This window comes from Alosa pseudoharengus, unplaced genomic scaffold (assembly GCF_046254945.1).
Source record: "Alosa pseudoharengus isolate Yale_2024_CS ecotype anadromous, Long Island Sound unplaced genomic scaffold, YU_APseudo_1.1 YU_APseudo_1.1_scf_2, whole genome shotgun sequence".
Taxonomy (NCBI): Eukaryota; Metazoa; Chordata; class Actinopteri; order Clupeiformes; family Clupeidae; genus Alosa; species Alosa pseudoharengus.
The window spans coordinates 53,190,050-53,213,496 of record NW_027468663.1 but is presented as its reverse complement, the minus strand read 5'-3'; the positions used below and the strand labels follow the sequence as shown (position 1 = coordinate 53,213,496).

The window sequence follows — 23,447 nt, the reverse complement described above, 5'->3', positions numbered from 1 at the left end:
TGAAGGGGCATGACGGTTAGTTTCTCTACAAGATGCAGAAAACAGATTTGCGTCAGAAAATACCATTTTTGCAAAAAAATGTGTCTGTTAGTTGAATATAAACATACAGTATCTCATTGATCAGCTCTATATAAACCATATAGGTTTTATATTGTTGCCTTAATGAGAGTTCTTCAAGACCATCAAATCGTCCAGAGTTGACCTTATGAATGATTTGTACGACGCAATTATGGAAAGACAAACCACTTTTTGAATTTCCTGATATTCAGTAAATCTGGCTGTATCCAGACACCAACTCAGACTATTCTACAGGACATAAAGATTAGGACTGCGGTTAAGACTGGGTCTGATGTATTCATCCTATTTGTGACTATAATGGGAGAAGAGGGTAACATTGTCTGTGAATCAGAGGAAGTGTGAGATCTATTTTTACATGAGCTGAGTTCAGTCATCTGTAGCAGCTCTGCACCTGTTCTCAGATCAGTCTGCTGAGGCCTCTGGCCCTCTCCAGCTAAGGGAGGTTTTTGTACGGCGCTCTAACACTGTGTGAACGGAAACTCAGCACCCTGCTGACAGTAGTAATCTGCTGCATCTTCAGGCTGGACTCCTGTAATGGTCAGTGTGTAATGTGTGTACGGTGCACCAGACCCACTCCCACTGAACCGAGCTGGAACACCAGACTGACGAATTGATGCACTGTAGATCAGGAGTTTAGGAGCTTCTCCAGGTTTCTGGGAGTACCAGCTGAGAACATTAGAAATACTTTCACTTGCTGTGCAGCGGATGGAGACAGATTGTCCAGCCTTCACAGACAATGAGGGAGACTGTGTCAAAATTTTAATTCCAGATGATTCTGTTGAGAAAAATGGGAGTGTTGTTCAAATGTGGACCTTTACACAAATGCAATTTTAGCAGTCACATAATCAGAATATTATTCAGAGAATAAAAGCATCTCACCTTGGACCATGAGTCCCACAGCTAGCAGCATCAGAGTGGGAGAAATCATCTTTGTGGATCTTGATCAGTGAAGCCCTGAAGTGCTCTGATCCCCTCAGCGGCTATTAAAGTAGATCGAGCTGCAAGGTGTGTAGCACTATGCAAAACTGACACACACACACACACACACACACACACACACCAACACACACACTAATGTCATAAAACTCCTGAACATAGCCTCATCACCAAATTCCACAACAACAAAAAGGATGTAAGTTAACAAACCCGAGTAAGATTGTTCTTCAGAATTCTGAAAGAGATCTAAAAAATGATCGTATTCAAATCAGCCTGTAGAGGGCGCTCCTCAACCACAGGCAGTGCAGACATCAAAGGCCTTTTCCCTTCACCTTTACTGAAGCCAGCAGTGTGAACTTTTAAGTACATTGATTTGATAAATCCAAAACGCCCTGCTGTATTTAAGGTAAGGGGAATAAACTAAGATTTTGAAGTAAGTGCAAAATTAAATATCCTCAATTCAATGAATCCAATAATTTCCCAAAGCTTTACTCACTTACTGTAACAAGGCCTTTTTAAGGTTTGGCATTAAATGGTAAAACTGTGAATATCTTAAATACATTTTATTTTTTCAAATTTCTGTTTGTAAGAATAAACAATACATTTATTTAAAGAATTAGAAAATAATGTTGAGCTATGAATATACATGGGGTATTTTGCTGACTAAAATATAAATATATGACTCATGTATTGAAATTAAATCAACATAGTGTATATTGATTTTCAAAATAACATTTCAAAATAAATCAAATATATATAATTAATAACATTCTTCCATGTAAACAAAAAGAAATGTAAAGCATGCCTTGTCTGTGTACTGGAGACTACTGGAGTGTGCAGGAGGTTTTTGTACGGCTGCTTAATGAGTCTGTATCACTGTGGTACACTTTTGGTGGAGGAACCAGACTGGCTTTTGGAAGTAAGTAGCAATTTTATTATTTCATTGTAGGAACACATTGTTGGGTAAAATGTCCAATGACATGATGGCATTTTGTATTTGCTTATATCTATCTACTGATTTAACTGATATTTTTGAAAGTCTTGCTCAGCCCAAGTGCTTTTAAGAAACAATATGCATATCCAGATTGATAAAACAGAACGCTTATGACATATATGAAAAAGTTTAAAATATTTAATTTTGTTTTAAAAACTATCCAGAATATTTGTCTCTGCTATCTCAGCAGGTTAGGCTCTTGAGATTTAACAACTAATTTGGACGCCTGGCATTTGCAATATACTTAGTTATTCATAGTGTGCCACTGTATGTTGCATATAATACATATGTGGCATGCATGCCCTGTTAAAAACTTCACTTTTATTCTGTGTACCAGCAAGGCGACTTATTTATCTTTTACCATGTCGAGTTTATTACAGTAAACATGTGTTCTCATTTTTTTGCCATATAGTTTTAATTACACTCACTGCAATTAATGATATAAAAATGTGGCCATACATTTCAGACCATTAAGGTATTAGAAGTCAGATTTTGAATAAAAGTTAAAAGTTGAAACTGATTCTGCTGGTTTAAAAAATCCACAGACAGATGTTATGATATTTAAACATATGAATATTTGTCTTGAAGTTATTGTTAATAGCTTGCGAAATAACAAACACATTTAGCAAATGTAAATACCAGTAGATTAAAATATTGTTTGGTATATTGGCATATAAACCTCTCAAAGTTGTGCTATGTTTAATTCAGGCTGATTGAAAAATTCAGTTGATTGATGTAGAATTTTTTTATTTATCAGTAATCTTTGAATTGACTGAGATGACAGATATGTTTTCTAGATAACATAAATAAAACTTTAGATTATGTTTCAGTATGTAAATGACTGAAGCGTTTCCACTGCTGTGCTGATGGGTAAAGAGAAGTGAGAGTGGGATGCAAATGCAGGCCTGTGTGTTGAGTCCTGTTCAGACCCCCAGAGGAGCTGCAGCTGAACCCAGAGAGAGAGAGAGAGAGGGAGAGAGAGAGGGAGAGAGTGAGTGAGAGAGAGAGAGAGAGGGAGAGAGAGAAGGGGGTGAGAGAGAGAGAGACAGAGGAAGAGAGAGAGGGGGGTGAGAGAGAGAGAGAGGAAGAGAGGGAGAGAGAGGGAGAGAGCCTCCTGAGGGGATCCACCTGCACCTCCCTCCACTTGGTGTTCTTCATCATCATCATCACTCCTTGGATCCCACTAACCTCCCTCCCTCCCTGCCATCTCCTCTTTTCCTCTCCTCCTCTCCCCTCTCCTCTCCTCCCTCCCCCTCTCCTCCTCTGCAGCTGACACGCGTCCCAGCCTGACGCTGCTTCCCCCCTCCAGTGTGGAGCTGCAGCAGGGGAAGGCCACCCTGGTGTGCCTGGCCACCAAGGGCTTCCCCTGGGACTGGAGGCTGAGCTGGAAGGTGTCCGGGAGCAGCAGCCGCTGGGAGGGGAGCCAGAGCCCTGCGCTCCTGGAGAAGGACGGCCTCTACAGCTGGAGCAGCAGCCTCACCCTCACCCAGGAGCAGTGGAGGAAGGCGCCAGCCGTCACCTGTGAAGCCACCCAGGGCACCCAGGAACCCGTCACCCAGGACATCAAGACGGGAGACTGCGCCCAGTAGACACGCAGCACACACACACACACACACACACACACATGCTTACAGAGAGAGAGAGACAGCCAGAAACACACACTTACTGAGAGAGAGAAAGAAACATGTGTGCACACAGACACACGCTTACAAACAGAGAGAAAATCATACACACACACACACATATTATATGTTATAGTGATATGCTTCATATTTTTCATATTTTCTCTTATATTGTGTTTGTGAAATACAGAAAGAAAATAAAGACACTTGATCATCATTTTATTATTGTTTGGAATATTCCTTTGTTAAACTCATAAACTATTTCAATGGATTTAACATTATTTTTATGAATTTTTAAAATGTGTTCGTGTTTCCTATTCTTAAAATAATTTCAAAGGATTCAGTCCTTATGACATAATTACAAAAAATGGTTTGAGGTTGATGAACTCATGAACTCTGCACCATCACACATGACAAACTCAAAGTTGAGCTACTCCTGTGTCATCCTGCTGTGACTTTTTGTTCAGTGAAGCAAATATCATAATATTTATACTTCTTACTTCATATACTTCATCTTACTTACTTCTTACTTCAAACTTTGACTCACTTAGGCAATAACAGATTGGATAGAATATTCAAGACCAATTAGGACAAAATAACTATAGATAGCAATGTAATAGTGATTTGTATAAAACTGGAGAGGAATTCAATATTGATTGTAGTAGGATTAAGTTGAATCTCGAGTACAGTTCCTGTGTCTGATTGGGTGGAGTTTAGTGTTATGATGATGACTACAGTGACTTCTGATACTGTAGCCCCTCCCCCCACCTCTGCTATCCCTGCTGTGGCTGATCAGTGTGGCATGAATGAGGTTTTTGTACGGCCCTGTATCACTGTGTGAACACCCCACCACTATGATAACTCTGGCAGTAGTAATCTCCTGCATCTTCAGGTTGGACATTACTGATCGTCAGAGTGAAGCCAGTCTTGGATCCAGCACCACTGAAGCGATCTGAGGTACCAGAAGCGCGATGACTAACGCAACGGATCAGTAGCTTAGGAGTTTCTCCAGGCTTCTCCACGGTCACCTGTCCTGCCGATGCTGCAAAAACATGTACAGAAATATGAGATACAGATTTGTTACGTCTACGTGAATATTATATTGACATCCAACGTAAAATTTTTCAACAGCATCACTTCAACTGATCTCACCTTTGATGCAGCAAGCGAGAGCAATGATGATGACGTTAGCTAAAGTCATGGTTTCTCCTTCACTCATGTAAGCGTGTTCAGTTAGGGCTCCAGTTTGCTTTAAAGAGTCTGTGTGCATTCAGGCTTGTCTTGGCAATGCAAAGTGCCCTGTACTTCCTGTCTGAAAATATAAAACATGAAAACACACCTGAAAACAGAAAATGAAAACACCGCACAATCGTCCACTGTGACCATGGGGGTGGTGGGGGTGGCTGGTGGTCGACGTGGAGTTACACCTTTGTGTTCCCTGAACTCATAGTGAAGCAGCACAGTAGGAATTTCCCTTTTCATCAAACTGCTGCGTATCCATTACATGCTAAGGGGTAAGGGGCCACTCAATTTGAGTACCGCATACATGCTAAGGGGTCAGGGCCCACTTCCCCGAAAGCATCTTAAGCCTAAGAGCGTCGTAAAGTCCCTCTTACGAACGTCTTAAGATTTGCCGACTGTTTCCCGAAACCATCGTAGCTTAAGACCGTCGTGAAAACACTCGTAGATCTACGAGTGCTCCAGAGTACTCGTTACCGGCTAAGAGCGTCTTAACAGTACTTCTCACTGAGGTCACCAACAGGACATACAGAGGAATTACAATTTAGAATACATAATCCAACTTACGTTCCCATTCTTTATTGTGTTTACCTGTGATGAATCAGATTTTAGCGTGCAAAATAGCATCATAATAATGTGATGAAAAGCGGACAAAAATGCAATCAAGTTATGAAATGAGACGTTGCCAGAATAGTTTGACATTATCTTTGCTAAGTGAATATTTTATAAGGCCTATGAGGTAAAAAGCAGAGAAAGCAACATGTGGTTTAGTCTGTAGCCTACTGCATCAAAATCTAAGCCTACACATTTCATCACTTTCTTACTCGACTTCTTTCTTATCTTCAAACGTGTTCTTAAGTGACACCGCGAAAAATTATTGCATGGTGCAACAATCTAATCTTAAAATAATTACAATTATTTATGTCTCTGTGTGGTATATAACCTACTTGGGATGCTTACATGCAGATGTCAAAGTGTTTCTATTTTCGTATTGATGTGAATGAATGTGTAGATCCGAAGTTTAAATGGTAGGCCTATAGCTGTGACGTGCAGTCACCTGACATCACCGTCAAATCAGAGGATATTTCAGAACTATTAACGTGGACAGCTCCCCTTAAGAGCATCTTAAGAGCAGTGCACGCGCGTTCACGCTACGAGCATGTTCGGGAAACAGTCGGAAAAACCAACTGTTTTCCCCGATAACGACGGAGACACGCTCTTAAGAGACGCTCTCTCGTTCGTTTGGTTTTTCCGACTGTTTCCCGAACATGCTCGTAGCGTGAACGCGCGTGCACTGCTGTTAAGATGCTCTTAAGGGGAGCTGTCCACGTTAATAGTTCTGAAATATCCTTTGATTTGACGGTGATGTCAGGTGACTGCACGTCACAGCTATAGGCCTACCATTTAAACTTCGGATCTACACATTAATTCACATCAGTACGAAAATAGAAACACTTTGACATCTGCATGTAAGCATCCCAAGTAAGTTATATACCACACATAGACATAAATAATTGTAATTATTTTAAGATTAGATTGTTGCACCATGCAATAATTTTTCGCGGTGTCACTTAAGAACACGTTTGAAGATAAGAAAGAAGTCGAGTAAGAAAGGGAGGAAATGTGTAGGCTTAGATTTTGATGCAGTAGGCTACAGACTAAACCACATGTTGCTTTCTCTGCTTTTTACCTCATAGGCCTAATAAAATATTCACTTATCAAAGATAATGTCAAACTATTCTGGCAACGTCTCGTTTCATAACTTGATTGCATTTTTGTCCGCTTTTCATCACATTATTATGACCATTAAATGTAGGCTATTTTGCACGCTAAAATCTGATTAACCACAGGTAAACACAATAAAGAATGGGAAGGTTGGATTATGTATTCTAAGTTGTAATTCCTCTGTATGTCCTGTTGGTGACCTCAGTGAGAAGTACTGTTAAGACGCTCTTAGCCGGTAACGAGTACTCTGGAGCACTCGTAGATCTACTAGTGTTTTCACGACGCTCTTAAGCTACGATGGTTTCGGAAAACAGTCGGCAAATCTTAAGACGTTCGTAAGAGGGACTTTACGACGCTCTTAGGCTTAAGATGCTTTCGGGGAAGTGGGCCCAGGCTTGTAGCGGGCTTGTTGTAGCGGTCAGCCAGGCTTGTAGCGGCCGGGAAGGCGAGCCAGAACGAAGGGGAAAAACAGACAATTTTTTTGCTGTCGTGGATCGGGCTCTCACTGCTCTAAGATCGCGTTTTACGGAAATGCAGGGGTTTGGGGAAATGTTTGGATTTCTTTTTGATATACCAAAACTATGTGGCATGGAAGAGGGAGATCTGCGCAGACAGTGCGTAAGACTGGGTGATGCTATGAGCGCGTCTGAATCGCATGACATAAATACACTGGACCTTTTCCAGGAGTTGAAGGTACTTAGAGACATAATTCCTAAGGGGACAGAATAGATACTGCGCTCCACACTCTTCGTTTCCTTAAGGGGATCGAAGGCACATTCCCCAACTGTGAAATTGCGCTCAGGCTCTTACTGACAATTCCAGTAACTGTGGCATCGGGGGAACGAAGCTTTTCAAAGCTGAAACTTATCAAAAATTATTTGCGCACCTCAATGTCACAACGTCAATTGAAAATGACGTTGCCTGCAAGCTGAATTACAATGATTTAATTGCGGAGTTTGCGGCAACTAAAGCCAGAAATGTCGATTTTTTCTAAGTAGGCTATGGTGAGTCAATGTTATGCGTGTTATTAATTTGTCAGTTTATGTAATGCACATATCTTCAATAGTTTAGTTTGAATGTCGTGCGCTCGATATCGACAAATTGCGTTCAGTAGCCTAATAGCCTACTTCATGACCATTTTCTTCAAGTCAAAATGTTCACCTTTAGCTATGTCTGTGTTAACATGTATGTCTGTGTTGTTGATGTGACGGATAATAAACGGCTTATTATGGCCAACAATTTATGTGCCTGCTATAATGTTATATATAATTCCCCCTCTTAAAGACATGTCAATGTATTATCCTACTACTAAATATACACCGACAGTAGCCTAAGTTACGTGTAAAGTAGGCTATTGCATGATTCCATGCACGTATAGTTAAAAGGGCCTCGCACCCTTCAAGTTCGCACAGGGCCTCGCCCCCCTCTTGCGACGGGCCTGTAAGGGGTAAGGGGCCACCCAATTTGAGTACTGCATACATGCTAAGGGGTAAGGGGGCCACTCAATTTGAGTACTGCATACATGCTAAGGGGTAAGGGGCCACCCAATTTGATTACTGCATACATGCTAAAGGGTAAGGGGGCCACTCAATTTGAGTACTGCATGCATGCTAAGGGGTAAGGGGCTACCCAATGTGTCTACAAATGTCAAAAAAGGGTCACACTCCTACCTGCAACAACAGCGTTACATTGAGCAATACCAGGAGTTACGGGCGCACAATGGCAATGCCAGTGAGTGTGGCATTAAAGAGAGCATGAAGCTGTTATTTAATGGTAAAATAACTACACTACGTTGCTTAAGGGCACAACAAATAGACCATTAAAAAACAAATCCATGAGATCTCCAGACATCTGCTGGTCTAAAAGTGTCCATAAGAGGAGAGGTGCCCCAGTGTCTGCAGGCAAATCTCTACAGTGTTGAAACTGACACTGGACAGAGTTACTCCATCTCTACTGTGCCAGTCACTGTGTGCACTCTTTGGTTATATGATAACCACTGTGTGCACTCTAGAGTGGGGCCTTGGCTATATGATAACCACTGTGTGCACTCTAGTGTGGGGCCTTGGCTATATGATAACCACTGCACTCTAGTGTGGGGCCTTGGCTATATGATAACCACTGTGTGTACTCTAGTGTGGGGCCTTGGCTATATGATAACCACTGCACTCTAGTGTGGGGCCTTGGCTATATGATAACCACTGCACTCTAGTGTGGGGCCTTGGCTATATGATAACCACATGTGGTGGATGGGAAGATGGTCAGAACTCCACATCATGATGCATGTTCAGAGATATGAGTAATGAGTGATTATGCACATTATGAATCTGAGTGTGATCGTGGTTGAACTGTGTATGGTATTAAATGAAGTCAGATTAATAGATAATGTAATCTATATTTGATGATAGTTTCAACAAGTGATAGAAAAAACAAGCAATAAGGAGGGAAGAACACATCAGGAGCTACAGGAGACTTTAGTGGAAACACAAGTAGTCACCATGCACATATCAATTCACTTGGAATAAAACTACACATAGATGGATCAACAATTAACTGTGTGTGTGTGTGAGAGAGAGAGAGAGAGAGAGAGAGAGAGGGAGGGAGGGGGTGTAATTGCACTCAAGATTAAAACCAAATAGAACCTTTGCTAAGCACCACTTTGTGTTTCTGAATGACTCATGCGATGGACACCTGTCAGTCAAACAGAGGAAGTGTGAGATCTATTTGTAGATACTGTGCTTTTGAGACTGAGGTCATGTGCATATAATCTGACAGAGCTGCTTGCATGAGCTGAGTTCAGTCATCTGTAGCAGCTCTGCACCTGTTCTCAGATCAGTCTGCTGAGGCCTCTGACCCTCTCCAGCTGAGGGAGGTTTTTGTACGGCGCTCTAACACTGTGTGTACGGATACTGACTACACTGCTGACAGTAGTAATCTGCTGCATCTTCAGGCTGGACTCCTGTAATGGTCAGTGTGTACTGTGCACCAGACCCACTCCCACTGAACCGAGCTGGAACACCAGACTGAAGATTTGATGTAATGTAGATCAGGAGTTTAGGAGCTTCTCCAGGTTTCTGGGAGTACCAGTTGAGACAATTACCAACACTTTCACTTGCTGTGCAGCTGATGGAGACAGATTGTCCAGCCTTCACAGACAGTGAGGGAGACTGGGTCAACGTTTTAATTCCAGATGATTCTGTTGAGAAAAATGGGAGTGTTGTTCAAATGTGGACCTTTACACAAATGCAATTTTAGCAGAAAAAATATAATCAGAGAATATTATTCAGAGAATAAAAGCATCTCACCTTGGGCCATGAGTCCCACAGCTAGCAGCATCAGAGTGGGAGAAATCATCTTTGTGGATCTTGATCAGTGAAGCCCTGAAGTGCTCTGATCCCCTCAGCGACTATTAAAGTAGATGGAGCTGCAAGGTGTGTAGCACTATGCAAAACTGACACACACACACACACACACACACACGCACGCACGCACGCACGCACGCACGCACACACACACACACACACACACACACACACACACACACTAATGTAATAAAACCCCTGAACATAGCCTCTTTCCCAAATTCCACAACAACAAAAAGCATGTAAGTTAACAAACCCGATCGTATTCATATCAGCCTGTAGAGGGCGCTCCTCAACCACAGGCAGTGCAGACATCAAAGGCCTTTTCCCTTCACCTTTACTGAAGCTAGCAGTGTGAACTTTTAAGTACATTGATTTGATAAATCCAAAACGCTCTGCTGTTTTTAAGGTAAGGGGAATAAACTAAGATTTTGAAGTAAGTGCGAAATTAAATATTCCCAATTCAATGAATCCAATAATTGTGTATAGGGATTGTCAAATTTTCTTTTTCTGTCATCTACTTCCTGAAATTTTGGTCAACGATACCCGGGGCACCGAAACACCGGGGCACATGAAATTTGGTGGGTATGTAGCCCCACTAGACTTTTACGGAAAAATTTCGTTTGGTCCCCGGGGGCCACTCCCCCTCCGCACTGGGCCCCCCGAAACCCAAAAAATGCAGTTTTTCCTAAATAACTACCTGAACCGTGGCACCGAGGATGAAGAAATTTTCATGGTATGTTGGTCTCAAGGGCCCACATCAACCTAGCCCATAATCACTCATTTGTGATTTGCACCCCCCCGGTAAAAAATGAAAATGCAATATCATTCTGCTTTAATCGCCCCTCTCTTCAGTAAAGACGTTCAGAACTGCACCAAATTTTATGTGTATGATTAACCTGACATTCTCTGGGGGTATGCCAAGTTTCGTAGAATTTCATCCATGGGGGGGTCTAAAAAATTAAGTTATGTGTATATTTAGTGACTGTACACTCATTGGCCTGTAGATGGTGGTGCACACATATACACACGCACACACACACACAGGCACGTATACTATCAGTATCGGAAATTAGAACGGCCGATACATAATTACAAATTCAGTAGGATTAAAGGAAAACCAAATATTCATCATAACTAGATGTACCGCATAGCGGTACAAAATATGACCGCCGCTCAGTCCTGTACATCCATTCCGCGAAAATAAATCATATTAATTAATTTGTCTCCATCTTCTACTCCATCCCCCACTCTTGAAACTTTTGTGTATGCTTGTTTGGAATGTGTGTTTGCACACATTCCGCACACAAAGTAGCCTACTGGCTCTGCAAAGGTGAATAGATTTGTTTCTGGGCCAAAAAATTTGTAGCATTGTTATAAAACCTTTAAAATCTCTAAACAATCACAAATAGGGAAGTTCATCACAGTCCATCCATTGCAACTGGACTGATGAAAGGTACACCTGTAGGCTACATTGTATTTGGGAAAAGCAGAAGGTAGCAGCATAATGTATTTATTTATTTATTATTATTAAACAAAACAATCCCTGTCAGTTCCATGCAGTTTTCAACAGCTATCAAGAAGAGAGGTCATGTCATGGATTTTTGTTAATGTTTCTTCTTCTACATATGCATACGTTTAGTCATCTAGTTCAAATGATATTCAGCTTTATTGTCAATGCATAAATTAAATACCAGTAGTCTAGAACAAAATGCCGTTTTACCCAGTGGTGCAAATAACTGACATGTCCAAAAGGGCCTTCAATGCGTTGCGAGACTGTTCATACACATTTTAACGGGCAAAGTTGAAGAGCTACTGTCCGTTATTGTTTGTGCAAATAATATGCTGATTCATGTTCCCTTGCATTTTGCAACTATGAGGTCCATGGTTAAGCTCAATCGTTTGACGCAATCTTTTGATTTTCACCCAGCCTAGTCCATGGTAGGCGTCCGATAAAAATATTGTTTAATTTTGCGATTGAGATATCCACGCACTGGCGCCCCCCCTGCGACGTGTTCGCCCCCCAGTTTCAGAGCTATTCTAAATGCAAAAATGCATAGAGGGAGTTATGACAAAACCGTGACTGTTAAACTATAAGCTATATAAGCTGGGCCCTATGCTAGGCCTATTACACAACACTTGTCACTAGGCTATGCTGGCGACCAAAATAAAATCTCCTTTGGAACCAATGGCTTACACCTTACAGTATCAAGCTGCCACCTCTTGGCGAAAAGTTAATAGTTTTGCATATCAGTAGTAATACATTTCACGTAGCTGTGAATCACGGAAAGGGCGAATGAAGTGGACACTTCTAAATGGAACCCAACCCACTGTACAGTAACTCAAGGTCTGTGGCTAAAGCAGCCATAATGAAAGCGTTATCATTGTTTGGATACTTCACACACACGTGTTTTTTAATCGCATAGACTACAACTACCAAGCTGGAATCAAAGCACATCGACTCCCCTCTCACACCCTAAACACGCACTTCGAACAAACAAAAAGCGCCTCAGTCTCACGGAATAGCCATAGGCAAAACTGTATCTGACCGGTGTAACGTTGGTACTAAATCATCCATCGCAAAGAATGATTTTTGTAGCACGTGCAACAAATATGTGTAGGTACAGCCCTGCCTTGAATACATCTCAACGTGCGCTCTAAAACATCTGGTTTAAATGGCGATGTAGATCATTACGGGTGCGTTAATAAATCTACATTGCGGCGAGTTGACACAAATTATTCACTTTGACGAATTTATGTAGTTTCAGTTACTTTACTTTGAGCCATGCTCTTCCTTACTTGAATCCCCTTTGAAAATAGAGAATTGAACTATGGGTGTTTGGGAATGAACGTTGACTCAGATGCTTTTTGAGACTTTTAGCAGAAATGTCCCAGCCCGGTGTTTAGGATGCATCATATTCAGGTAGCATATATTTTCCATTAGAAAACCATCACGTAGCGAACGTGTTGTGGCTAACTCACTTAGCTCCTGTTAGTAGCCTAGGTTATGGTCATAAGCAAATGAGATGACAGTCGAAAGATACAATTAGTGCTGATCAATTTTCTTGGTAGCCTATAACCGCATTTATGGTTTTCTACAAATACATCAATAATCAAATTGGCCTCCATCACTCAACCATGCTTACGGTAACATTATTTTACCTACGTTCTGCTATTGATAGGATTAACGTAGCCTACCAGCAGTAAAAAACAAGCATGTCCGATAAACATTCTCAGATTTATTTCGGCTTCAAGAAGAAATGGGAATTACATGTCATGCAGAAATCATCCTACCCTTATTAGACGTTCTCTGCGGTAAACTACACAGTCTTGTCCTTGTAGGAAGCATACCAACCCACTTTAGATTAACTTCCAACAAAATTACGTCTCACTGCAACGATGCGCCATCTGGTGGACAAACGACTACGTGACGCCAATACTGGAAATGCAGCCAAATTATTATGATGAATATTTGGTTTTCCTTTAATCCTACTGAATTTGTAATTATGTATCGGCCGTTGTAATTGCCGATACTGATGTATGTGCGTTCCTGTGTGTGTGTGTGCGTGTGTATATGTGTGCACCACCATCTACAGGCCAATGAGTGTACAGTCACTAAATGTACACATAACTTAATTTTTTTAGACCCCCCCATGGATGAAATTCTACGAAACTTGGCATACCCCCAGAGAATGTCAGGTTAATCATACACATAAAATGTGGTGCAGTTCTGAACATCTTAACTGAAGAGAGGGGCGATTAAAGCAGAATGATATTGCATTTTCATTTTTCACCGGGGGAGTGCAAATCACAAATGAGTGATTATGGGCTAGGTTGATGTGGGCCCTTGAGACCAACATACCATAAAAATTTCTTCATCCTCGGTGCCACGGTTCAGGTAGATATTAAGGAAAAACTGAATTTTTTGGGTTTCGGGGGGCCCAGCGCGGAGGGGGAGTGGCCCCCGGGGACCAAACGAAATTTTTCCGTAAAAGTCTAGTGGGGCTACATACCCACCAAATTTCATGTGCCCCGGTGTTTCGGTGCCCCGGGTATCGTTGACCAAAATTTCAGGAAGTAGATGACGGAAAAAAAAAAAAAAAAAAAAAAAAAAAAACTTTGACAATCCCTATATGACCGCTTCGCTAGCGGCGTTCATAATAATAATTTGGCTGCATTTCCAGTATTGGCGTCACGTAGTCGTTTGTCCACTAGATGGCGCATCGTTGCAGTGAGACGTAATTTTGTTGGAAGTTAATCTAAAGTGGATTGGAAAGACACTACGCTTCCTACAAGGACAAGACTGTACAGTAGTTTGCCGCAGAGAACGTCTAAGGGTAGGATGATTTCTGCATGACATGTAATTCCCATTTCCTCTTGAAGCCGAAATAAATCTGAGAATGTTTATCGGACATGCTTGTTTTTTACTGCAGGTAGGCTACGTTAATCCTATGTAGGTAAAATAATGTTACCGTTAGCATGGTTGAGTGATGGAGGCCAATTTGATTATTGATGTATTTGTAGAAAACCATAAATGCGTTTATAGGCTACCAAGCAAATTGATAACAGCACTAATTGTAGGCCCTATCTTTCGACTGTCATCTCATTTGCTTATGACCATAACCTAGGCTAGGCTACTAACAGGAGCTAAGTGAGTTAGACACAACACGTTCGCTACGTGATGGTTTTTTAATGGAAAATGTATAGGCTACCTGAAAGATAACCTGTCTATGATGCATCCTAAACACCGGGCTGGGACATTTCTGCTCAGTCTCAAAAAGCATCTGAGTCAACGTTCATTCCCAAACACCCATATAGGCTACTTCAATCCTCTATTTTCAAAGGTGATTCAAGTAAGGAAGAGCATTGCTCAAAGTAAAGTAACTGAAACTACATAAATTCGTCAAAGTGAATAATTTGTGTCAACTCGCCGCAATGTAGATTTATTAACGCACCCGTGATGATCTACATCTCCATTTAAACCAGATGTTTTAGAGCGCACGTTGAGATGTATTCAGGGCAGGGCTGTACCTACACATATTTGTTGCACGTGCTACATAAATCATTCTTTGCGATGGATGATTTAGTACCAACGTTACACCGGTCAGATACAGTTTTGCCTATGGCTATTCCGTGAGACTGAGGCGCTTTTTGTTTGTTCGAAGTGCGTGTTTAGGGTGTGAGAGGAGTCGATGTGCTTTGATTCCAGCTTGGTAGTTGTAGTCTATGCGATTAAAAACACGTGTGTGTGAAGTATCCAAACAATGATAACGCTTTCATTATGGCTGCTTTAGCCACAGACCTTGAGCTACTGTACAGTGGGTTGGGTTCCATTTAGAAGTGTCCACTTTTCGCCAAGAGGTGGCAGCTTGATAAGGTGTAAGCCATTGGTTCCAAAGGAGATTTTATTTGGGTCGCCAGCATAGCCTAGTGACAAGTGTTGTGTAATAGGCCCATAGGGCCTACCTTATATAGCTTATAGTTTGTTAACAGTCACGGTTTTGTCATAACTCCCTCTATGCATTTTTGCATTTAGCTCTGAAACCGGGGGGCGAACACGTCGCCGGGGGGGCGCCAGTGCGTGGATATCTCAATCGCAAAATTAAACAATATTTCTATCGGGCGCCTACCATGGACTAGGCTGGGTGAAAATCAAAAGATTGCGTCAAAAGATTGAGCTTAACCATGGACCTCATAGTTGCAAAATGCAAGGGAACATGAATCAGCATATTATTTGCACAAACAATAACGGACAGTAGCTCTTCAACTTTGCCCATTAAAATGTGTATGAACAGTCTCGCAACGCATTTCATGAAGGCCCTTTTGGACATGTCAGTTATTTGCACCACTGGGTAAAACGGCATTTTGTTCTAGACTACTGGTATTTAATTTATGCATTGACAATAAAGCTGAATATCATTTGAACTAGATGACTAAACGTATGCATATGTAGAAGAAGAAACATTCACAAAAATCCATGACATGACCTCTCTTCTTGATAGCTGTTGAAAACTGCATGGAACTGACAGGGATTGTTTTGTTTAATAATAATAAATAAATAAATACATTATGCTGCTACCTTCTGCTTTTCCCAAATACAATGTAGCCTACAGGTGTACCTTTCATCAGTCCAGTTGCAATGGATGGACTGATGAACTGCCCTACTTGTGATTGTTTAGAGATTTTAAAGGTTTTATAACAATGCTACACATTTTTTGGCCCAGAAACAAATCTATTCACCTTTGCAGCGCCAGTAGGCTACTTTGTGTGCGGAATGTGTGCAAACACACATTCCAAACAAGCATACACAAAAGTTTCAAGAGTGGGGGATGGAGTAGAAGATGGAGACAAATTCATTAATATGATTTATTTTCGCGGAATGGATGTACAGGACTGAGCGGCGGTCATATTTTGTACCGCTATGCGGTACATCTAGTTTCCCAAAGCTTTACTCACTTAACAAGGCCTTTTTAAGGTTTGGCATTAAATTGTAAAACTGTGAATATCTTAAATAAATTTTCTTTTTTCAAATTTGTATTTGTAAGAATGAACAATGTAAAGAATTAGAAAATAATGTTGAGCTATGAATATACATGGGGTATTTTACTGACTAAAATATAAATATATTACTCATGTATTGAAATTAAATAAACATAATGTATATTGATTTTCAAAATAACATTTCAAAATAAATAAAATATACATAATTAAGATTCTTCCATGTAAACAAAATGAAATGTAAAGCATGTCTTGTCTGTGTACTGGAGACTACTGGAGTGTGCAGGAGGTTTTTGTACGGCTGCTTAATGAGTCTGTATCACTGTGGTACACTTTTGGTGGAGGAACCAGACTGGCATTTGGAAGTAAGTAACCATTTGATTATTTTTCATTGTAGGAAAAAATTATGGGGTAAAATGTCCAATGATATATGATAACATTTTGTATATGCTTATACTTTGTATTTGCTTATATCTGCATTGCTGCTGATATTTTGCTTATATCTATCAGCTGATTTAACTGATATGAAAGCCTTGCTTAGCCCAAGTGATCTCTAGAAACAATATGCATATCCACATTGATAAAACAAAAAATAAAAAAAGAATTGATTTCAACATGGGTGATGGAAAGTTTAAGATATTTGATTTTGCTTCAACAATATCCAGAATATTTCTCTTTGGTACAGTGTCTTGTTTATTCATTTAGCAGACGCTTTTATGCAAAGAGACTCACAGCAAGGAAATAGCATTCAAGCTGCAGTGCAGAGGAGACCTATTAGCTAGGAATTACTACAGCACTATTAGAGGATCTCAGAGGCTTTTGAGATTTAACATGTAATTCAGCTGCACTGCATTTGCAATTTACTTTTGAAGACTGCTCTAACATCTGAAATGACAGACATGTTGAAATCAGGCTGATTGAAAAGTTCAGCAAAGGCAACACTTACAATTGATTTACAGAGTTTTTTTCCAATGCCAAGAGACTATTTATCAGAAGTGTTTAATGACTGAGATGACAGATATGTTTTCTAGATAACATAAATAAAACTTTAGATTATGTTTCAGTATGTAAATGACTGAAGCGTTTCCACTGCTGTGCTGATGGGTAAAGAGAAGTGAGAGTGGGATGCAAATGCAGGCCTGTGTGTTGAGTCCTGTTCAGACCCCCAGAGGAGCTGCAGCTGAACCCAGAGAGAGAGAGAGAGAGGGAGAGAGAGAGGGAGAGAGTGAGTGAGAGAGAGAGAGAGAGAGAGCTGCTGCTCCACTGTGTTGAGGACAGAGGCCTCCTGAAGGGATCCACCTGCACCTCCCTCCACTTGGTGTTCTTCATCATCATCATCACTCCTTGGATCCCACTAACCTCCCTCCCTCCCTGCCATCTCCCCTTTTCCTCTCCTCCTCTCCCCTCCCATCTTCTCTCCTCTTCTCTCTCTACTCCTTCTCTCCTCCTCTTCTCTCTTCCCTCCCTCCTCCTCCTCCCCCTCTCCCCCCTCCCTTCCCCTCCCATCTTCTCTCCTCTTCCACCTCTCCTCTTCTCCCTCTCCCCCCCTCTCCCTCTCCCCTCCTTTCCTCCTCTCCTCTTTCCATCTCTCCTCTCCCCTCTCCTCTCCTCCTCCTTCCTCTCCTCCCCCTCTCCTCTCTCCCTCTCCTCCCCCTCTCTCTTCCTCTCCTCCTCTCTCCCTCCTCTCCTCCCCCTCTCCTCTCCTCCTCCTCTCCTCTGCAGCTGACGTGCGTCCCAGCCTGACGCTGCTTCCCCCCTCCAGTGTGGAGCTGCAGCAGGGAAAGGCCACCCTGGTGTGCCTGGCCACCAAGGGCTTCCCCTGGGACTGGAAGCTGAGCTGGAAGGTGTCCGGGAGCAGCAGCCGCTGGGAGGGGAGCCAGAGCCCTGCGCTCCTGGAGAAGGACGGCCTCTACAGCTGGAGCAGCAGCCTCACCCTCACCCAGGAGCAGTGGAGGAAGGCGCCAGCCGTCACCTGTGAGGCCACCCAGGGCACCCAGGAACCCGTCACCCAGGACATCAAGACGGGAGACTGCGCCCAGTAGACACGCAGCACACACACACACACATGCTTACAGAGAGAGATACACAGTACACACACACACGCTTACACAGAGAGATTGAGAGAGATAAACATGCGTGCAGTGAACACATACAAACAGACACAGTGAAAAGTGTTGCTTTAAAAAATGCAAGATATTCTTTGTCCTTTCATTTTCACTCATGTCTTTCTGATGTGTGTGTATGTTTAGTGTTTTATGTGAGAAATGCTAAAAAATAAAGAATCCAAATGAAACTGTTTGTGTGACGTCATCAGTACTTACTCATGTCCCACACAGTATGAAGGGGCATGATGGATAGTTTCTCTACAAGATGCAGAAAACAGATATGCATGTTTGTGCGTCATCAGAAAATACAATTTGTGCAACTGCCTGTTAGTTGGATATGAACATATCTCATTGATCAGCTCCATATAAACCATATAGGTTTCATATTGTTGCCTTAATGAGAGTTTCTCAAGACCATCAAATCGTCCACAGTTGACCGTATTAATGATTTTTTATGATGCAATTATGGAAAGACAAACCACTTTTTGAATTTCCTGAAATTCAGTAAATCTGGCTGTATCCAGACACCAACTCAGACTATTCTAGAGGACATAAAGATTGGGACTGCGGTTAAGACTGGGTCTGATGTATTCATCCTATTTGTGGATATAATGGGAGAAGAAGGTAACATTGTCTGTGAATCAGAGGAAGTGTGAGATCTATTTTTACATGAGCTGAGTTCAGTCATCTGTAGCAGCTCTGCACCTGTTCTCAGATCAGTCTGCTGAGGCCTCTGACCCTGTCCAGCTGAGGGAGGTTTTTGTACGGCGCTCTAACACTGTGTGAACGGAAACTGATTACACTGCTGACAGTAGTAATCTGCTGCATCTTCAGGCTGGACTCCTGTAATGGTCAGTGTGAACTGTGTACCAGACCCACTCCCACTGAACCGAGCTGGAACACCAGACTGAAGAGTTGTTGCATAGGAGATCAGGAGTTTAGGAGCTTCTGCAGGTTTCTGGGAGTACCAGTGGAGACAAGTACTAACACTTTCACTTGCTGTGCAGCTGATGGAGGCAAATTGTCCAGCCTTCACAGACAATGAGGGAGACTGGGTCAAAATTTTAATTCCAGATGATTCTGTTGAGAAAAATTGAGTGTTTTTAAAATGTAGACTTTTACACAAATGCAATTTTAGCAGAGGCACATAATCAGAGAATGTATATCAGAAAATGAAAGCATCTCACCTTGGGCCATGAGTCCCACAGCTAGCAGCATCAGAGTGGGAGAAATCATCTTTGTGGATCTTGATCAGTAAAGACCTGAAGTGCTCTAATCCCCTCAGCGACTATTAAAGTAGATGGAGCTGCAAGGTGTGTGTCGTTTCTATGCAAAACTCACTCTCTCTCTCTCTCACACACACACACACACACACACACACACACACACACACACACACACACACAGATTAATTTATTAAAACCCCTGAACATAGCCTCTTCCCCAAATTCCACAACAACAAAAAGGATGAAAGTTATCAACCCCAAGTTAGATGGTTCTTCAGAAAGATAAAAGAGATTTGGCCCCAGCTGTGGCGCAACTGGCTGGGGCACCTGCACCGTACGCCGGCGACCCGGGTTCGATTCCCGCCCCGTGGTCCTTTCCGGATCCCACCCCTGCTCTCTCTTCCATTCGCTTCCTGTCACTCTCCACTATCACTATCATTAAAGTAATAAAAAGGCCAAAAAAATATACTTAAAAAAAAAAAGAAAGATAAAAGAGATTTAAAAAATGATCGTATTCAAATCAGCCTGTAGAGGGCGCTCCACAGCCACAGGCAGTGCAGACATCAAAGGCCTTTCCCCTTCACCTTTACTGAAGCCAGCAGTGTGAACTTTTAAGTACATTGATTTAATAAATCCAAAACACTCCACTGTATTTAAGGTGAGGGTAATAAACAGCGATTTCTAAGTCAGTGCAAAATTAAATATTCTCAATTCAATGAATCCAATCATTTCCCAAAGCTTTACTCACTTAACAAGGCCTTTTCAAGGTTTGGCATTAAATGGTAAAACTGTGAATATCTTAAATAAATTTTCTTTTTTCAAATGTGTGTTTGTAAGAATGAACAATACATTTATTTAGTATACATGGGGTATTTTACTGACTAAAATATAAATATATTACTCATGTATTGAAATTAAATAAACATAGTGTCTTGATTTTCAAGCAATCATTTCAAAATAAATCAAAAGTACATAATTTATAACATTCTTTCATGTAAATAAAATGAAATGTAAAGCATGTCTTGTCTGTGTACTGGAGACTACTGGAGTGTGCAGGAGGTTTTTGTACGGCTGCTTAATGAGTCTGTATCACTGTGGCTCACTTTTGGTGGAGGAACCAGACTGGCTATCGGAAGTAAGTAACAATTTTATTATTTTATCATTGTAGGAACACATTGTGGGGTAAAATGTCCAATGATATGATAGCATTTTGTATTTGCTTATATCTATCTGCTGATTTAACGGATATTTTTGAAAGTCTTGCTCAGCCCAAGTGCTCTTTAGAAACAATATGCATATCCAGATTGATAAAACAGAAAGGTTATGACATATATGAAAGAAAGTTTAAAATATTTAATTTTGTTTCAAAACTATCCAGAATATTTGTCTTTGCTATCTCGGCAGGTTAGGCTCTTGAGATTTAACAACTAATTCGGCCGCCTGGCATTTGCAATGTACTTAGTTAGTCATAGTGTGCCACTGTATGTTGCATATAATACATATGTGGCATACACACCCTGTTAAAAACTTCACTTTTATTCTGTGTACCAGCAAGGAGACGTATTTTTTTCTTACAATGTCGAGTTTATTACAGTAAACATGTGCTCTCATTTCTTGCCATATAGTTTTGATTACACTCACTGGAATTTATGATATAAAAATGTGGCCATACATTTCAGACCTGTCTAAATTAAGGTATTAGAAGTCAGATTTGGATTAAAAGTTAAACGTTGAAACTGATTCTGCTGGTCTCCAAAATCCACAGACAGATTTTATGTTAATTAAACATGAATATTTCTCTTGAAGTTATTGTCAATAGCTTGCGAAAATACCAGTAGATTAAAATATTGTTTGGTATATTGGCATATAAAGCAAGGGCTTGCTGTCTTCAATTCAGGCTGATTGAAAAATTCAGTTGATTGATGTAGAATTTTTTTTTCTAATGGCAAGAGATTATTTATCAGTAATCTTTGAATTGACTGAGATGACAGATGTTTTCTACATATCATAAATAAAACTTTAGATTGTGTTTCAGTATATAAATGACTGAAGCGTTTCCACTGCTGTGCTGAGTGGGTATAGAGAAGTGAGAGTGGGATGCAAATGCAGGCCTGTGTGTTGAGTCCTGTTCAGACCCCCAAAGGAGGAGCTGCAGCTGAACCCAGAGAGAGAGAGAGAGAGAAAGAGAGAGAGAGGGAGAGAGGGAGAGAGAGAGAGAGAGAGAGAGAGCTGCTGCTCCACTGTGTTGAGGACAGAGGCCTCCTGAGGGGATTCACCTGCACCTCCTTCTACTTGGTGTTCTTCATCATCATCATCATCATCACTCCTTGGATCCCACTAACCTCCCTCCCTCCCTGCCATCTCCCCTTTTCCTCTCCTCCTCTCCCCTCCCATCTGCTCTCCTCTTCTCTTCCCCCTCTCCTCCTTCTCTCCTCTCCTCCCTCCCTCTCTCCTCTCCTCTCCCTCTCTCCCCTCTCCCTCTCTCTTCCTCCCCTCTCTCCTCCCCTCCTCTCTCCCTCCCTCCTCCCCTTCTCTCCTCTCCTCCCTCCCTCCCTACCTCTCTCCCCTCCTCTCTCCCTTCTCTCCTCCCCTCCCTCCCTCCCCCTCTCCTCCTCTGCAGCTGACGTGCGTCCCAGCCTGACGCTGCTTCCCCCCTCCAGTGTGGAGCTGCAGCAGGGAAAGGCCACCCTGGTGTGCCTGGCCACCAAGGGCTTCCCCTGGGACTGGAGGCTGAGCTGGAAGGTGTCTGGGAGCAGCAGCCGCTGGGAGGGGAGCCAGAGCCCTGCGCTCCTGGAGAAGGACGGCCTCTACAGCTGGAGCAGCAGCCTCACCCTCACCCAGGAGCAGTGGAGGAAGGCGCCAGCCGTCACCTGTGAGGCCACCCAGGGCACCCAGGAACCCGTCACCCAGGACATCAAGACGGGAGACTGCGCCCAGTAGAGAAGCAGCACACGCATACACTTACAGAGAGAGAGACACAGCACACACACACACGCTTACAGAGAGACGCAGCCACACAGACATGCTTAGACAAAGAGAGAGAGGGAGAGTGAGAGAGACACACACACACACACAAACACACGCTGACAAAGAGAGAGTGTATTGCTTAATAAAAAATCAAGATATGCTTTGGTGTTAAAGTTTCGCTCATGTGTTTCTGATCTGTGTGATTCTTCAGCGCTTTATGTGAAACACTGTTGAAAAATAAAGAATCTGAGTGAAACTGTTGTGTGTGATGTCATCAGTACTTACAATACAGTCCCACACAGAGAAGAGAGGAACCCCGCTGATGGACTGACCAGGACTTCACAAGAAACCCAATGCTCTCCTAATAATACGGCAGTAGACAGCTGTGATAAAGGAGGAACCTAGTGTAACGTTAGTACCAGCTCTGGTTCAGAGGACATAAGTGCCACCTGTGGTCTGAAGGAAATCCCAAATATCGATTACAGTTATGATATGCAAGATGAGGACTTTGTCATATTCATCCGTACTGTCAATGTCAATGTTAACTTACGTGATGATTTAAAGGCATGGGCAGTGGAAACACCACTCAACCATCTTTCAAGTCCTTAGCAAACACCTGCCCGACGCAGGTCTCCCAGAAGATGGTCATAAACTTTTGCACACTCTTAAAAGCATAGAGGTGGAAGAAAACGCAGGGG

At 42.0% G+C, this 23,447-nt stretch overlaps 5 gene segments (V, D, J or C); 2 read left to right on the top strand and 3 right to left on the bottom strand.

Moving 5' to 3' along the window:
• Window positions 1-536: 536 nt before the first annotated feature.
• On the bottom strand, window positions 537-1,006 carry LOC143133579 (immunoglobulin kappa variable 3-11-like). The segment is given in 2 exon segments: window positions 537-853; window positions 958-1,006. Coding segments are annotated over 2 exon segments (366 nt in total).
• Window positions 1,007-3,865: 2,859 nt separating this feature from the next.
• Window positions 3,866-9,982, bottom strand: LOC143134952 (Ig kappa chain V-V region MOPC 173-like). The segment is given in 3 exon segments: window positions 3,866-4,672; window positions 9,485-9,787; window positions 9,897-9,982. Coding segments are annotated over 3 exon segments (564 nt in total).
• Window positions 9,983-16,655: 6,673 nt separating this feature from the next.
• LOC143134826 (Ig kappa-b4 chain C region-like) lies at window positions 16,656-18,734 on the top strand. The segment is given in 2 exon segments: window positions 16,656-16,816; window positions 18,174-18,734. Coding segments are annotated over 2 exon segments (438 nt in total).
• Window positions 18,735-19,328: 594 nt separating this feature from the next.
• LOC143133578 (Ig kappa chain V-III region PC 2485/PC 4039-like) lies at window positions 19,329-19,792 on the bottom strand. The segment is given in 2 exon segments: window positions 19,329-19,636; window positions 19,744-19,792. Coding segments are annotated over 2 exon segments (357 nt in total).
• Window positions 19,793-20,730: 938 nt separating this feature from the next.
• Window positions 20,731-22,994, top strand: LOC143135410 (Ig kappa-b4 chain C region-like). The segment is given in 2 exon segments: window positions 20,731-20,917; window positions 22,403-22,994. Coding segments are annotated over 2 exon segments (438 nt in total).
• Window positions 22,995-23,447: the final 453 nt, after the last annotated feature.